Below are 16,868 nucleotides of genomic sequence, written 5' to 3'. Positions count from 1 at the left end.
TGGATACAGAAAATACCAGTGTCTAAGGATACGAGAGCGGTGGAAAGGCCTGGAAAATGGATTACATAAAGTGGCTGTGAAATAGAATTCCTTTGAAGTTAAGTGAAAACACAGGCTACTTTGTGAGTTGACAATACATAAGACCATTCCTTTCCTTCTACCCTAGGTCTAAATTCTCTGTCTTGTCCAGTCAATGTTAACCTATCAGTTTAAGAATGTAATTAAATACAATTATTTTTTTCAATAGGAGTAAAAAAAAAAAAAAAAAGGAAGGTACTTTGGATAGGGTGATTTCGACAGGGGCATGAATAATGTAGTGGTTTGTCATAGGTTATATGTTGCAAATCATATTATTACTTGGACTTTAAACAAACATAAATATTTCTGTGTCTGCCTCCACACTGATTTAAGTAGTCATTCATTGAATGCCTGCTCCATGCCAAGCAGAAAGACAGGCTCCTTACCTTGAGGAGTTTATACATATAGTAACTTCGGAGAGATAATTTAATGAACAATTATAATCCAGTTTATAGCTTGATTTAGTAGCTTTGGTTTTTTTTTTTTAAGATTTTATTTATTTTTTTGACAGAGATCACAAGTAGAGAGGCAGGCAGAGTGAGAGGGGGGGAAGCAGGCTCCCTGCCAAGCAGGGAGCCTGATGTGGGACTCCATCCCAGGATGCTGGGATCATGACCTGAGCCGAAGGCAGAAGCTTTAACCCACTGAGCCACCCAGGCACCCCAGTAGCTTTGGTTTTGTAGCTTGATTTATTTCAGTAAAAATACAAGTTTGTTATAGACAACAATGCTATAAACTTCAAAATTGCTAGGAGACTCGACCTTAATTGTTCCCACTATAAAAAAAGAGAAGATAATTGTGTGACGTGATAGAGGTGTTAGCTAACACTAGGGGAGTAATCATAATTGAAATATATAAATATAGCAAATTAACACATTATATATACATCTTAAACTTACACAATGCTCTCTGTCAGTTACATTTCAATAAAATAAATTTTTAAAAAGAGCGTGTACTCGTGTAATTATATATATTCCTTTAATGATTTGAGGTTACAGGAGAGTAAAAATATATTCCCAAGTAGTTGGTGATCATTTATAGGAAGAGCAGCCCATAGTCTACTATTGTAGACTGTTTGTCTGCAATGGATCCGTTTGTACAGGACTTGGGAGATTTTAGTGTGTTCATTTTACTCTGGCTTGTGAACAGAATGAGGACACTCATATGATTGTGTCAGGAGTAATGTTCTCTTACTGAAGTATTATGTGTGCACTCTTTTGGATTAAGTTTATGAAAACCAATAAAACCAATTTAGGCAAGAATTTTCAAATATAATATTTAAATGTATGTGCTCTATTTTTTATTTCACTTGGAAATGGAATAGGTTTGTAGCAGTAATTTATATTTTGATCACTAGATGGCACTAAAGACATAGCTGTGGAAAACAGCCTTTCTCAACTGTTGGTTCTGAATAGACACTGAAGTGCTCTCTTCGGCAGCACATATACTGAATAGACACTGAAGTACCTAAGTGTTTTCAACATTATATACCACTAATCTTTTGTTACCTGCCCCATAATATTTCTGTTGCTACAAAAGCTTTGTTTTTCTGGGTGGGAGAATCTCACCTATGACTCCATTAGGTATAATAAATTCAGAGAGAGAGACAGCCTCTGCCATTTACTTGGATGGTCCCTCATCAAACTATTCTATTCTTCGCTATTTGATTTTATTACTTTCTCTTTGTTAAATTAACCCTTTCTTACTAGTACCTTCTCTTCTCTGAAAAAAAGGATCTTTAAAGGGTCACTGCATAGTTGTATGATATTGAGAGATCCTAGGGATTTACACAGTGGCACAATACAAGAAGAGCATGGACTTTGTTTTTATTCTCAGTCTCTTGGTGTCTGAATATTATTCTTGCATTGTAACATGGTTTTTTCCTTTTGTTATTTTTTGGTCGGGTCGTGATGAATACTTGCAGTATATCTCGTTGTGCATAGAGATGCTGTAGGCTGCAAATCATAGATATCCTTGATATGTGAGCTGTTGGTCAACTGAGTTACGTGACCAGAAGTCCACAGTTGGCTGGTGTGTTCAGCAGTGGTTAGTTAATTCAGTTGTCTTAACTGGAGATCGAATGATGTCATGGGGGACCCAGGTTCCTTTCACATGTCCGCTTGGCCATCCTGGTTCTGCCAGATTTGTGCTTCGTGTTGGGGACAGCTGCTGCCATTCTAGGTGGAATGCGTAAGCGAAGTCCAGAGTGAAAGAGTGGGTGAGTACTCCGCCGTGTAGGTTCCTTCTCCGCGGCTGTGCACCCGACTCCACAGACCCCCAGCGGAGTTCTCAGGTTCCCTTGGCGAGGCCTGGCTCTCTGGGACTTCCTAAACAATCCACGGTGGGGGGAAGGGATTCCCACGGGAATTGCCACTACGTGTTAGGCTGAGTACACCCATGAGCGACCCATTCCCTCCCTGTGCACCCAGCCCCGAGAGGAGCAGGAACCCTCAGAGAAAATCAGTATCTCCAGCAGAGAAGCAGGGCGGAGGCGTGGACTTGGGCAAACACAACAGTGTTTGCTACCATTTCTGGTTTTATTGAGTTTCCGTCTTTTTGCTTAGAGACTCTTCTTTCTCCTGGCATTCTTGAAATGTGACTTTCATGTCTGTTACTTTAAGTGCGTGAGACTGTGCAGAATCACAGGACCAGCCCGTATCTGTGGCAGAGCTGAGTGCTCATTCCAAGCTCTTTCTCCTGCGGTTTTGCTTATGCTTGTGTCCTTTTCTTAGCAGTTTAAAGAAAGTAGAAACTTGGGTTCTCTTTTTCTGCTTATTAGTGCTATCGCCCAGAGAGCAGTCTCTCAAAAGTACGGTATGCCTCTAGTAGCATTTCAGGCAAATCGGCAGTTGTCTGCAAAGTACACACAGCTTTCAAGGCACCGTGTCAAGCAGCATGGGTGCGTCTGACCAGAATTTTTGGAGATCTTGGCAGCATCTGCCCCAGAGCTCAGACTGGCCCCTGTGACCTCAAGAGCCAGAGGGGCAGAGCCAGCAGGCCCACCTCGGTGATGAGAGCCATTCAGCTTTTGCTGTCCGCTGCAGTGCCTTCCGGCCTTTTCCATTTGACCTCCCAGCAGCTCTCAAAGCCTGCAGTAGCCTGGCCTTCTAGTCTGAGTTCCATCTGAAACTCTACTGTGACTCTGAGGAACCCAGCTCCCCTCTTGGTTGCTTCACACCAACGACACATTTCTCGTGCATTATCTGAATATTTATTCATCATTCGTATCCAGCAAATAATTTGTTGAATGATTGAAAGAGGACTTATTCATTGACATTTCAAATGCAGGAAGGCTTTCTCTGATTTAAAACTGATCATATTGGGGCACTTGGGTGGCTCAGTAGGTTAAGCCTCTGCCTCCGGCTCAGGTCATGACCTCAGAGTCCTGGGATCGAGCCCCGCTTTGGGCTCTCTGCTCAGCGGGGAGGCTGCTGCCCCCTCTCTCTCTGCCTGCCTCTCTGCCTACTTGTGATCTCTCTCTCTGTCAAATAAATAAATAAAACCTTTTAAAAATAAATAAACTGATCATATTGTGTTTATTATATTAACTGTTCTAACAGTTTATCACTTCCCGTCACATAATCAACAGACATTCTCAACTGGTCTTTTCAGTCATCATGTTCTTAAGGAAAGAACAGGAAGTATTCTTTTTTTTTTTTTTTTTTTAAAGATTTTATTTATTTATTTGACAGAGAGAGATCACAAGTAGGCAGAGAGCCGCAGGCAGAGAGAGAGGAGGAAGCAGGCTCCCTGCCGAGCAGAGAGCCCGATGCGGGACTCGATCCCAGGACCCTGAGATCATGACCTGAGCCGAAGGCAGCGGCTTAACCCACTGAGCCACCCAGGCGCCCAAGAACAGGAAGTATTCTTAAGAAGCAGTTAATAATGGCATCATTGCCATGTCTGGACCAAGTTTTTAACCTTTTGTCTATAACTTGGAGAGACATAAACTTACTTGAGAATACACTAAGTCAAAAAAAAAATTTTTTTAATCTCCTTAACATTTTTTATTTTTCAGAAAACTGTGGAATATATTTTCCAGAAATCAAAAGAGATCCAGGCAGATATTTACACACTTGTCCTGAATCTGTGAAAAAGTGGCTTCAGCAGCTAAAGAATGCTGGGAAAATTCTTTTGTTGATTACGAGTTCTCACAGTGATTACTGTCGACTTCTCTGTGAACATATTCTTGGGTAAGTGATGAGTCCTTCCATTCTCGTGGCCTTAGAAAATACCGATGACGAATGAGGCCAGTACTGCTCTCCAAGTACTCGCCCGTCCCCATCCCCTTCTGTTAGACAACGCTGAGTAACCGTCCGTTGCTTCTCCCCATCTGCTGACAGCAACACCCCCCAAGGGCAGTTTAGCTAAAGCGGTGAGACTGGGGTCAGTAGGCTCGTAGCCCGCCGATGGTGTGGACTTGAGAGGGTCTGACCGATTGATGGACATCATGTCCTTCGAGCAGAACTCCATGAGTTCGGCTCCTCAGCTTCGGATGATAAGTGAGGGACACCGAGTTGTAGATGACACTCCCTGACCCCTGCCTGGAGTACCGCCCCTCCGGCCCTTTCGTTGTGGAGCCGCGTCCTCCAGCATTCAGCACAGCCAGGGATGAGACTGACCTCCAGGAAAGTCGAGGCAGTGTAAATGCGCAGACTTCAGACAGACATGGGTTCAAGCCCGACCTTGCAGCTTCCTCTGATGCCTGAGGTATGTCTTTGACCGTTCTCACCCTCGATTTCATCATCTTAAAAATGGGACAGCCGTACCTCATAGGTGTGAGCGGGGAGTTTAAACAGGGTAGCTCAGGTGTAGTATGCGAGTAGTTGGTAAGTTTCAGTGTCAGTATTTATTTATGTCATTCTCGTGAGCAGTACCAGAGAATGTCCGTGCTCGCAGCCAGATTGTAAAATGGGTTATGAGATCTCCCCCAGTGTTTTCTCAGATTGCAGCAAATACTGAATTGCTGGGTAGGAAGCAAATTTCACCCTCAACACTGACCTCTGGCTGCCTTCTTTAACCTCCTGAGGTCTGTGTTCCTCAGCACATGTGGGTTTAGGTTGGTCTGTGGTTTACTTACGATCTACCCATGGATTTTCTGCTTTCTGAATAATACAGAGGCCTGGGATCCTTGGAGCGAATTAAGGCAGGAGTCCTGGATACCTTGCACGGTGCTTCTTGGACCGCGTGACTCCATTTGCTGTCCTGATAGTGGGACCATGCTTCAGAATAAGCACTCTTACTTTCTTTTCCATTAGCATAGATGACCCAAGTTTTTCTTCCTATCTTAATTTCTCTTCAGTGTAGTTTAGATTTGTAAATATCATCTCCCCCAGTGCTCTAGTGAGTCCAGTCTCTCCTTTGCCATCCCATACGATCCATAATATGGTATTAAATACAGACTGAAAAACAATTATTGTTACCTAAAAAATCGCATTGTAAGATTACACTGATTTCCAAAATAAGGTACCTTTTTCATATTTGAACACTCTAAAACATGTCACTTGACTTGATATAATGGTAGCTTTCTGTAGGATCCATGTAACATACAAAATTATTAATACCTTCATGCTAATAAATCCAAAGTTCAGGCCCCACATTTGAAGACCTAGTTCATGAATATTTTCATTGTTAGAAGCTATTAAATTCAGGGGACCTTGGGTGGCTCAGTGAGTTAAAGCCTCTGCCTTCGGCGCAGGTCATAATCTCGGGGTTCTGGGATCGAGCCCCGTATCAGGCTCTCTGCTCAGCAGGGAGCCTGTTTCCCCCTCTCTCTCTGCCTGCCTCTCTGCCTACTTATGATCTCTGTCTGTCAAATAAATAAATAAAATCTTTAAAAAAAAATAAAAAAGAAGCTGTTGAATTCATTCACTTTAACTACTACCATCAGGACAAGGCCAGCTTAGCACCCAGTTAATGAGTTAATGTGCATTTTCCCCTTATGTTTATACTTCAGGGTGTTGTCAGGAGGAGTGGTGCTCAACCATCTTCTATTTGCATGTATAAAATACAGAAAAAGCATGTAGAAGTTAATAAAAAAAATAAGAAATGATTCTGTGATCAGATAGGTAAAGATTAAGTTCTATTTTATGTGGACTTTTTCTAAATCCTTAAAATTAGGACAAATATTGTTGCTTTTTAGGAATGATTTTACAGATCTTTTCGACATTGTGATTACAAACGCACTGAAGCCTGGTTTCTTCTCCCATTCTCCAAGTCAGAGACCTTTCTGGACACTTGGTAAGTTAACGTTTGTTCCTTCATTCTCTGATTTCAGATTTGTTTCATTCAGTTACTTAATAAATGCCTGTTGACTGACAACCATGTGCAAAATACTATGCTAAATACAACAAAGGGTATAAAAGTGATAGCATGCCTTCTTTCCCGTCCCAGGAATACTTACATTAAGCAGGTCAGTAAATGCATGGGGTTGATTGTAGGCCATTATAGCTGTCACGGAAGAAATGACTTCCCGATGAGGTAAACCAGGAGGACACCTTAGATCTATTGGCCAGGGAAGGCCTGTCCCAAAAGGTCTGGAAAGGTGACTTACCAGGCAGGACCTGCAGGACAGGTAATGAGAAGAGCAGAGGAAGAGAGGCAGCAGGACAAACAAATGCACAGGCCAGTGTGGGAGTAGTTTCAGCGAGTTCCAATGACAGAGAAGAGGCCAGGGATTCGAGGGAGTGAGGAGAAGACGTTGGAGAGGCAGGCAGCCTCACACAGTGTGGAAATGGATTTGAATTTTATTCCACAAGCTGTGAGAAGCTGTTCAGTTGAGGTATAAGAGTAACAGGGAGAGCTCTTTGGCTGTGGGGTGGGGAATGGATCGAATGTGGGAAAGATAGGCACGGAGTGTCCCAAGGGAGAGACTGGTGGTTTGGTCTGAGGACTGGTACTGCAGGTGGGGAGAGGTGGACGTATTTAAGATGCATGGTGGAGGTGGAAAACAGGACTTGGTGATGCTTTCAGAAGGAGAGGGTGAAAAGAATAATCAAAATGACTTGTTGGTTTTTCTTTTTTCTGAATTGAGCAAAGGGTGAATGGTGGTACCATCTACAGCCATGAAGAAAAATACAGAGGCAAAGTTTTTACGGGGTGGGGATTATAGCTATTAAGAAATAATTTTTTAAAATGTTAAGTTTGAAATGCCTATAAGTTCCTCAACTGGAACTAACAATTAGGAAATTGTGTAAATGAGCATGGAATCCAAGGGAACGGCTTTAGGCTCAGGATATAAATTTGGGAGAGTTATCAGCTCACAGGCTATTTTAAAGCCATGGGCTTTTATGAGATCAAATGCAGAGAGAATGATGAAGGTAAAACCAGATTGTAGATAGGTATTCCCACATAATAGTTTTTAAACAGTTCATCCTTCTACCTCTTGATACTTATCAATTAAGCAAATATAGTGCAAAAAATGCAGTAACTTGTTAGCATAAAGTTCATGCATTTGTGGTCTCCAGTATATTAAAAAAAGTTGGCATATTTTTAATGTGAATTGTTTTCCATTACTGGTGTATGTGTGAAATTTTAATAAAAATTTCTGTGGAACATGGGGCAGCTGGCTGGCTCTGTCCATAAAGGAGGCAACTCTTGATCTTAGGGTTGTGAGTTCAAGCCCCACACTGGGTTAGAGATTAGTTGCAAATAAAATCTTAAAAAAAAAAAAACAAAAAAACAAAAAAACCTCTATGGAACAATATAAGAACTACTATAGGTACAGAAAAGGTATAGATTTTCTTGGAAGAAAATATGAAAATCCTGCAGATAAAAATTTTTAAAAATTTACTGTGTAGTTACATATTTAAATACGTGAAGGGGGAAATATTTAGGGTTTTTTTGTTTGTTTAACACAAAGAGTATTATTTGAATCCCCGATAACAGGTTATTTCTTAACATCAAGGATTTATAGGAGACATTAAACCAAGATATAAAAAATGCCATCACGCTCTGTCTCTCTCTACCAGACCAGGATTTCTTAACCTTAGCACTTCTGAGGTTCGGGGTCACATACGTCTTTGTCAGCGGCAGACGGCTGCTGCTCTGTGGGCTGTAGGCTGCTTAGCGGCATCACTAGCCTCTGATCACTAGATGCCAGTAGCATCCCGTATCCCAAGTTGTGACATCCAAAAACATCTCCAGACATTGCCAAATGTGCCCTGAGGAGCAAAATCACCACAGTTGAAAACAACTGTCCAAACCATACTCATCGATCTACAGGCGTATTTTCGTATCTTCAGTTTAAAAAACATGAACTATGCCCTGATCTTACATTGTCTTCCAGGTAAAACCTCAATTCTCTGACTCCCTTCATAGCTGAAATTCTAGAAAGACTACTACACTCACTGGTTCCACTGCCTCCAGTGAACTCTTCAGAACACTGCAAACAAGCTGGCCACCTTCTGTTCTTTATGGTCCTTAATTGACTGTCCCCAGATTGCCCCCAGCGACAAACCTCCAGTCTCTTCCCCCTTTCATGTCCAGTATGCTGTGCACCACGTCCTGTTTAAACCACCTCATCTCTGATCTCTGCTCAGAATATATGGGATTTCATGCTTCTGTAGATATATAGAAAAGCCTGCCTCTATTTTTTTCATATCCAGAAGTGATTAGACTAGAAGATCTCCAAAGTTCTTTCCAGCTCTAATTTTCTGGGCTTCTGAATTTAAAATTTTTCAGTGGAAGATACAGTGAATCCTGCAGTTTTTAGAGTTAACACAAAATATTTTATTCCCATTTGGAGGGCAGTAAGTTTGCTAGAACTGTCATGAATGAGAGGATCGTGCCAACATTAAAGAACCTCTCATCTGTGATGTGTAGTGTTCAATTTCATGCTGATTCTGATTCTTTGCCTACCTCTAATTGCCTTTCGACGGCTGGTTTCCCTTCACCTTTCTCTCGCTCTACTAAAATATTTTATTGCAGTAAAATATTCATTGTACTCAAAATCAACACAAAGTTATCAAAATATTTTCATGCAAATGAAACTATAAATAATAGCTATGAATAAATAGCATTAACACAAATTTAGCTTCTAAATCAATATGGAACTTTCTAAGAATTGTTAACAATAGTAAAGGAAAAAAATTGTTGATCATCAATGTTGAATTCACTGATTTCCACAAAAAGAAGTCTTCCATTATGTTTAAGACAAATGATTTATTCCTTTGACGAGTAATCAGAGAGAAGTCTGATCCCAGCCCTGCATACTGCGGTCCAGGGAACTTTATGATTAAACAGCATGTTTTCCAAGCTTCACACCATTTCTCTAACAGATTTTTCCTCAATATTAGTGTCAAAGTATACTACATTTCACATTTTATTTTTTTTTAAGATTTTATTTATTTATTTGACAGAGAGAGATCACAAGTAGGCAGAGAGGCAGGCAGAGAGAGAGGAGGAAGCAGGCTCCCCGCTGAGCAGAGAGCCCAGTGTGGGGCTTGATCCCAGGACCCTGAGATCATGACCCGAGCAGAAGGCAGAGGCTTAAGCCACTGAGCCACCCAGGCGCCCCTACATTTCATATTTTTTTTTAATTTTTTTATCCTACATTTCATATTTTAAAAAGCAACTCCATTAGTTTTTAGTCCATTTGGAACTAGTATCCCTTTATCACATTTCTTATTAAGGGTTAATGTTCTCCAGCATTCCATATTAACCCTCCTTTCTTCCGCTCTCTACCACTCAGATGGTTTCAGCTATCCCCTAAATACTAATGACTCTCAGTTCCTTATCTCCGGGCATCACTTCTCCCTGACTCCCAGAGGCATATTTCTAAATTCCCCAAACCCTGCAGCCCTGGCATTGCAGGAACCTTGTTGTGTTTATAACAATTCATTAATTTCCCCTCCCATCTTGGCATGCTCCTCTTCCCGTACTCCCTAGTTCCATTGTAACTTTTCCAACGGATCTTGCCCAAGCTAGGCAAACCCATCAACTTCTGTTCCTCTCTCCCCTTCACATCTAACCTGTCCTTCGGTCTTCTTAGGCTGGCCACCTGCCACCTTCCTGCCAATGCCTTTATCGTGCCTTGTGCAAACTGGTACTCACATCACTGCTGGGTATGACAGTACGTAATGACTGATCGCCCAGCTTCCATCAGCCTTGGCACCCTCAAACCATCCCCCCATGGCAGTTAATGTTGTTGTGCCATGCAAGTCCCGTCCCTCAGCTCTGACAACCTCCAAGGTCATGTAAATCAAATCACTGCTCCAAATGGATTCAAAGCAGAAGTAAAGTAAGGCAAAGGAGCTTCCGGGATGGAAGGTGCCCAGCAAGCCAATTCTCAAGGGCACGGTGTCCTTGCAACTGTCGCAAATGCCTGACGTTAGCCGTTGCCATAGAGATAAGAGGGGGAGCATTGTGCCTGAATTGGGAGCCAAGTGCCTCCTGCCAGGCTGATCTTTACCAACCCTGTTTAAGGATTATTTGGGGGGCAAGGAGCCTCTTCTAGGCAAAATGTGCAGCATCCCTCACCATCACTGGGTGATTCAGCTCCTCACCAGTGCAGCCCGGTCGGGGTCGGGGGAGAGGAGTCCCTCATGCAAGATTGCAAATTCAATGAGGAGAGCGACTGTATCTTTTTCACTGCCGGTCCCCCGTGCTGCCAGCTCCCCCTCCTCCCCACCCCCAATTTGGGAATCGTGTCCCAACTCGCTGTCATTGGTTTCTTGGCCTGAACTATCACCCGCACACAGACTCCCAGATCTTTCCCTGAGACCTCCTTTTCTAGAGCCTCATACCCTATTTCCCCCTGCACACAGCTGGCTCGACTCAGTGTTCTGAACTCAAACTTCATATTCTCCTTCCATCTAGAAACAACACAACCAGACGCGCTGGCTGCTTTATATTATCGTCCTTACTTGACTACCCACGGAATTGCCCAGCAACAAACCTCCCGTCTCTTCCCCCTTTCGCGTCCAGTATGCTGTGCACCACGTCCTGTTTAAACCGCCTCGTTTAAACTGCTCTCTGCTCCCTTCCCATCAGGAGGTCATCACTCTCTTCCCTGGGAGTCTCTTAACTGGTCCCCCTACCCTCACTTTGTACCTCCCCTTCCCTACATCTCTTGCGCCCTGCCCTCAGATACTAGACACGGACTTCCATTTGTCACTTTAAATACATTTTATGTAATTCACTTATTACTGTTAGGCATACAATATAGTTAATCACATACACACAGAATCTCCTTGGCCCCCCACTCCGTGGAGCATCCTAAGGCGAATTACATTAATAATCTGGTTGCTAAGTTACCTTTTCATCTTCACTCTGTCCGCTCCCTACACATGCCCATTAGTCCACCCTTGCCAGAATGAACGCCTTCTCTTCTTGTCAGATTTTTGTTCCTGCCGTGCTCTCCACATCAGTGTTTCTTTGACTTTGATGTTCGCTCACACCGCCTAGGGATATTGTTAGAGTGGAGATGCTGATTCAGTAGGTCTGGTTATAACCTTAGATTCTGCATTCTAAACAGATTTTCTGGTGAGGCAGATGCCATGGGTCAGATCACCAGTGACAGATTCTAGTAACCCCAAAAGAGAATGTCTTAGTGCAATTAACTGAAGATCGTTATTCTGAAAAGAAATAAACGTCCCAGCATATGAGGTATGGAAAGGAGCGAGGTAGTTAAGAGTATTGCTCAGCGGGGAGCCTGCTTCTCCCTTTGCCTGCCACTTTCCTGTGCCTGAGCACTCTCTATCTAACAAATAATTAAATCTTAAAAAAAAAAAAAAAGAATATTTAAACTAAAGGAAAGGACTTTGAAAGAATTAACTGCTTTAAAGAATTATGAATATCAAATGAATAGTAAACCCTCAAAACCGACATAGATCAGTAGATATTCTATTAAATTCGCTCCAACTCACTAGTAAAGTATTTGTTTCTCTTAATCTGTAATCTTCCTTTTTATGGATCCCAACCCAGACAAGCATTTTAGCAGATGTTTTACTTTAAAAATGTCTTATTGGGGGCACCTGGCTGACTGAGTGGATAGAGCGGGTGACTTTTTTTAAAATTTTTTTTATTTATTTGACAGAGAGAGAGCACGTGCACATGAGCAGGGGCAGAGGGAGAGGGAGAAGCAGGCTCCCCGCTGAGCAAGGAGCCTGATGTAGGACTCGATCCTAGGACCCTGGGATCATGACCTGAGCCAAAGGCAGATGTTTAACCGACTGAGCCACCCAGGCTTCCCAGGCAGGTGATGATCTCGGGGCCATGAGTTCAAACCCCACATCAGGCCTAGAGCTTACTTAAAAAGATAAACTTTAGAAAATATATATTTTAAAAATGTGTTATTGCCCATGCCAAAAAAAAAAAAAAATAGAAAAAGTGTATAAAAATGCACAATTGGAGGGGAAAATTCTAACTCAAAAGTAAATATGCGCTGTCTAGTCAGGTCCACATAATATAGGACAGAGTTCAAGGAATCAAAAGAATTGTAAATATATTTTTAATTAGAAGTCATTGTTTAGTAAACCTCTAGCAAGTCAGAGATTGCTACCAGAATATAAGCATCCTAAAGACAGGGGCTTGGGCCATCTAGGTCACCTCTATATACCTCATACCTAAAGTATTCTGTAAAATCTAGTTGAATAAAAAGTTGAAAGAAAAAAAGAAAAAGTTTTTTCCAGGTCAGTCTATTCCTACCAGGCTATGAGGATTCTGTTTGTAACATCTTCCTTGTAACAGCAAAAGAATGGCAACATCTCACATATCTATCAAGAGATCACTGTTAATTATTGAACATGCATCGATTTTAAAAACTAAGCAGATTGCAGTGTATTATCTAGAGAAGTTTAAAAAAAAATCAAATTGCAGAACAGTGTGCCAGTATTTGCATTTAAATGGGAGGGTTCATGGGTATAATATTAGTTGCCAAGATTGCTGTCCTAACAATAAACCACAGGCTGAGGGCTTAAACACTAGAAATATATTTCACTTATTACTTCTGGAGGCTATAGAAGTCTGAGATCCAGGTGTCAGAGGGATTGGTTTCTTCTTTGGCCTCTCTTCTTGGCTTGTAGATATGCATCTTCTCCCTGTTGTCATCACATGGTCTTTCTTCTGGGTCCTAATCACCTAATTATCTGTGTCTTATAATCAGTTCTTATGAGGACACCAGTCATATTGGATTAGGCCCACCTGAATGGCCTATTAAAGGCCCTGTCTTCAAATACAGCCACATCCTGAGATACCAAGGGTTAGGGCTTCACCATATGAATTTGAAGGGAACACAGTTCAGCTCACAACAGGTATTCACATATGCCAAAAGTCTTCACACCGTGTGTTGACCATATGTGCCTTTTATTGTAATATCAGGTATACCTTAGTAAATGTGTTTTTAAAAGGGAGAGGAAAAAAGTATATATTTGCTTTATCTGCATAAAAGAGTGGTTACCTTTTTGTAGAACAGGGTAAGTGCACAGCGGAGAGAGCTCAAAAATGGAACTTCTAATATATGTAAGTATATTACTCATTCCAAAAAGAATCACATTAAATACATACTATTTAAACATTATGATAGTAACATCAAGCATATTGGGAGTTGGGGGAACATGTGTGAGCTGCCACATGGGCGTTCAGGCAGCTGTGGGCTGAGGTCAGTGTTCAGGCGCAGGTACAAAAGACTCTTCCTAACTGCTGTTCTCTCTTGTTCTCTATTTCCTTACCTAAAATAAGTTACGGAGCTCACCTTTGTTTAAGATTGTTAGTCATAGGGGCTCCTGGGTGGCTCAGTGGGTTAAACCTCTGTCTTCAGCTCAGGTCATGATCCCAGGATCCTGGGATGGAGCCCTGCATCGGGGCTCCCTGCTCAGCAGGGAGCCTGCTTCCCCCTCTCTCTCTCTGCCTGCCTCTCTGCCTACTTGTGATCTCTCTCTCTCTGTATCAAATAAATAAAATCTTTTAAAAAGGGGAGGAGGGGTGCCTGGGTGGCTCAGTGGGTTAAGCCTCTGCCTTCAGCTCAGGTCATGATCTCAGGGTCCTGGGATCAAGCCCCACATCGGGCTCTCTGCTCAGTGGGGAGCCTGCTTCCTCCTCCCTCTCTGCCTGCCTCTCTGCCTACTTGTGATCTCTGTCAAATAAATAAAATCTTAAAAAAAAAAAAAAAAAGATTGTTAGCCATAGCCTTAATTGTATCATTTCCCCATACTTTGGAACAATTTTCCTAAAGTTTTACCATTTTGTGTTTTTACTTTTCTTGTCCATATGCTCTTAAAATAAGAAAATAAAAAGTTCGATTTACTAATTGCTCTAATCGATTGCTCTCCCATCTCTCTCTCCAACCCTTATCTGCTTCCTAGTTTTATTCAGTCAGTTTTGGGGGAATGTGTATGTTATAGGAACAAGTTTAAGCTTTGGTGTATGCATTTTTCTCCTTCATGGTTATAACCCAAACATCCATTAATTATTAAGTTAAAAGATCGGAGGAATAATTCAGACATCTTATAGAACTTAGGTACAAAAGTTTTTCTGAATATATATCTTCATAGGAAGATCTCTTACATTAATGCTTTCTACCCGGTCCTTAAGAATGTTTTAAATTAAAGCCGTGACATAATTGGCTTGTACGACAGTAATACTGGTTTGCATTCTTCATAATACAGTGCTGTTTCATCAATCTGAGGGAGCCTGTAAAAACAATAAACTTTATAAGCGAAGTTAGAAATGCATTCTAAAGTCCACCTTTTTTTTAATCCATTGCTGACCTACTCCTAATATAATGGAGGAGAGTAAACAGCACTGCATTTGGCATAATGGGTAGACGCCAAATACAAATTTCTCTTTTCTAAAGTTGTATCTTGTTTACAGTTGCATCCATGAGCTGTAGCCAGGACCAGGAATCCAAATTTAGAGATGATTTATGGGTCTGTCTTACCCTTTTGTCTTCTAGCCCCATTTTGAAGTCCTAAACTATGGAGTTTGGTTAATAAAAAATCACTTACCAGCTTTGAGATCTCGAGCAAAGTAACTTCCCTGAGCCGCCTTTTCCTCAATTAAGAGGCTTGTTGTGAGGATGAAATAATATATGCCCCCCACTATCTACAGCCTCCCCCCAGAGCAGTACATTGGCTTCAGCTGATGAGCCTGCACTGACACCTCATTCTCACCAATAATGGCGGAGGCTGTGCATGCGCAGAGCGAGGGGCTATGGCGGAAATCTCTGGACCCCTCAGTTTTGCTGCGAACCTAAAACTGCTTTAAAAAGACCATTTGAAAAATCCTCTATATATGGAAAATGGTAGATCTATATAGATCAGGATCGCCATGAGGACTTGTAATAACATGGGTGCTCACTGAATGCTCGCTCCTGTCCCCACACGGTTCCTTCCTGTGCATGTCCTGCAGCCGTGCTCGGTGGGGTCTGCCCAAACAGGTGCTCTCACTTGATTCAAAGGTCTGATTGTCAAACTCTCTTTTCAGAAAATGATGAGGAACAGGAGGCACTGCCATCTCTTGATAAACCTGGCTGGTACTCTCAAGGGAACGCCGTCCACCTTTATGAACTTCTGAAGAAGATGACTGGCAAAAATGAACCCAAGGTATTTCCTGATTGAGGTGGGGTTCTTGATGCCCTCTCGCAGACATGAACTATTATAAATCAAAACCATAATTCTAAATGCATTCAGCTTAGTTTTCCATAGGGAAATCATCCACTACCTCTGCCCATCTGCCAGTCTTTTACCTCTTCTGCTTTTTATTTTTTTTTTAAATAAGCCTTTTCTCTGTGATCGAGACTGGATCTTTATCTAGGGGATACACTGGATGAGTGTGTGGGATACCTGAGGAATAGTATTCTGATAACAGTTCACCAAACAAATTTTATATGTAAAACAAACATTAATTGAAATTACACCACAGACTAGCCTAAAGACACACTTGCTTTTGATATCCTGGTCACACTGTTGATGTTGGTCATGGGTGCATTTTTTATAGCAGGACACTTTCTTCCAAAAAAATGTTTACCAGAAAGGCCAGCGGGTCACTGATCCCTGCTCCACGGGCTCCCACATTGCCACGGCGCCCTGGGAACTCTTGAGGGGTTTAACAGGGCATTCTGACTTGGAGGTTCTAGTTCCTACTCCCTTGCCGTTTTCTCATGTAAATGTAAACTGAGGGCTGTGGATTAGGTCTTTGGGGCTTCGCCTGAGAACACCTGGAGAGCCTCCCAGAGCCCGCTTACCCAGCCAGTCAGAGATTCTGTTTCCAGACTGGGTAGGTCCCAGAAACTCTCAGAAAAGCTGGTGTGACGTGGACTCCTGCAAATGGAACCCACTGTAACAAGTCATCTCTACTCCTCTACCAGTTCTTCGATTCTAAGGGCAGCCTTAACGGTAAACATACAGACTCTGACTTCTTCAGAAAACTGAATACACTCAGCCCCTCCCTTTCTTCTACCTACAAATGCATTGCGTCACTTCTTACCACAAACCTGGTGCCCCACAAACCAAATGGGGCAGGTTGAATACTTGTGATGGTAGTCACGGAAGTTTTCAGATGTTTATGTAACTTTTGTCCTATTCCGATAGGTGTCGAGGACTTTTTTCTGCTTCCTGGAGTGAACAGCACTTTCACATTCCTCATGCCTCAAACAGAATTTGCTCTCTGACTTACAGGTCGTTTACTTTGGTGACAGCATGCACTCGGACATTTTCCCAGCCCGCCATTATAGTAACTGGGAGACAGTCCTCATTCTGGAAGAGCTCAGAGAGGACAGAGATGGGAAGCCTGAAGACTCAGAGCCTCTAGAGAAGAAAGGAAAATATGAGGTAAGGGTTTCCTTACTAGCT

The 16,868-nt window shown here is 42.2% G+C and overlaps 1 protein-coding gene across 1 annotated transcript in view; it reads left to right on the top strand.

Moving 5' to 3' along the window:
• The window catches only part of NT5DC1 (5'-nucleotidase domain containing 1), a 142,343-nt gene that overhangs the window by 108,675 nt on the left and 16,800 nt on the right, over positions 1-16,868 (top strand). The window contains exons 7-10 of the mRNA XM_046005111.1: positions 4,097-4,271; positions 6,221-6,318; positions 15,502-15,620; positions 16,695-16,847. Coding sequence (XP_045861067.1) covers positions 4,097-4,271; positions 6,221-6,318; positions 15,502-15,620; positions 16,695-16,847 — 545 coding nt within the window. The remainder of the gene's footprint in view (positions 1-4,096; positions 4,272-6,220; positions 6,319-15,501; positions 15,621-16,694; positions 16,848-16,868) is intronic.

Source organism: Meles meles, chromosome 5 (genome assembly GCF_922984935.1).
Source record: "Meles meles chromosome 5, mMelMel3.1 paternal haplotype, whole genome shotgun sequence".
NCBI classification, from domain to species: domain Eukaryota; kingdom Metazoa; phylum Chordata; class Mammalia; order Carnivora; family Mustelidae; genus Meles; species Meles meles.
The sequence above is the reverse complement of the archived record's forward strand: the minus strand, read 5'-3'. Positions and strand labels throughout refer to the sequence as shown.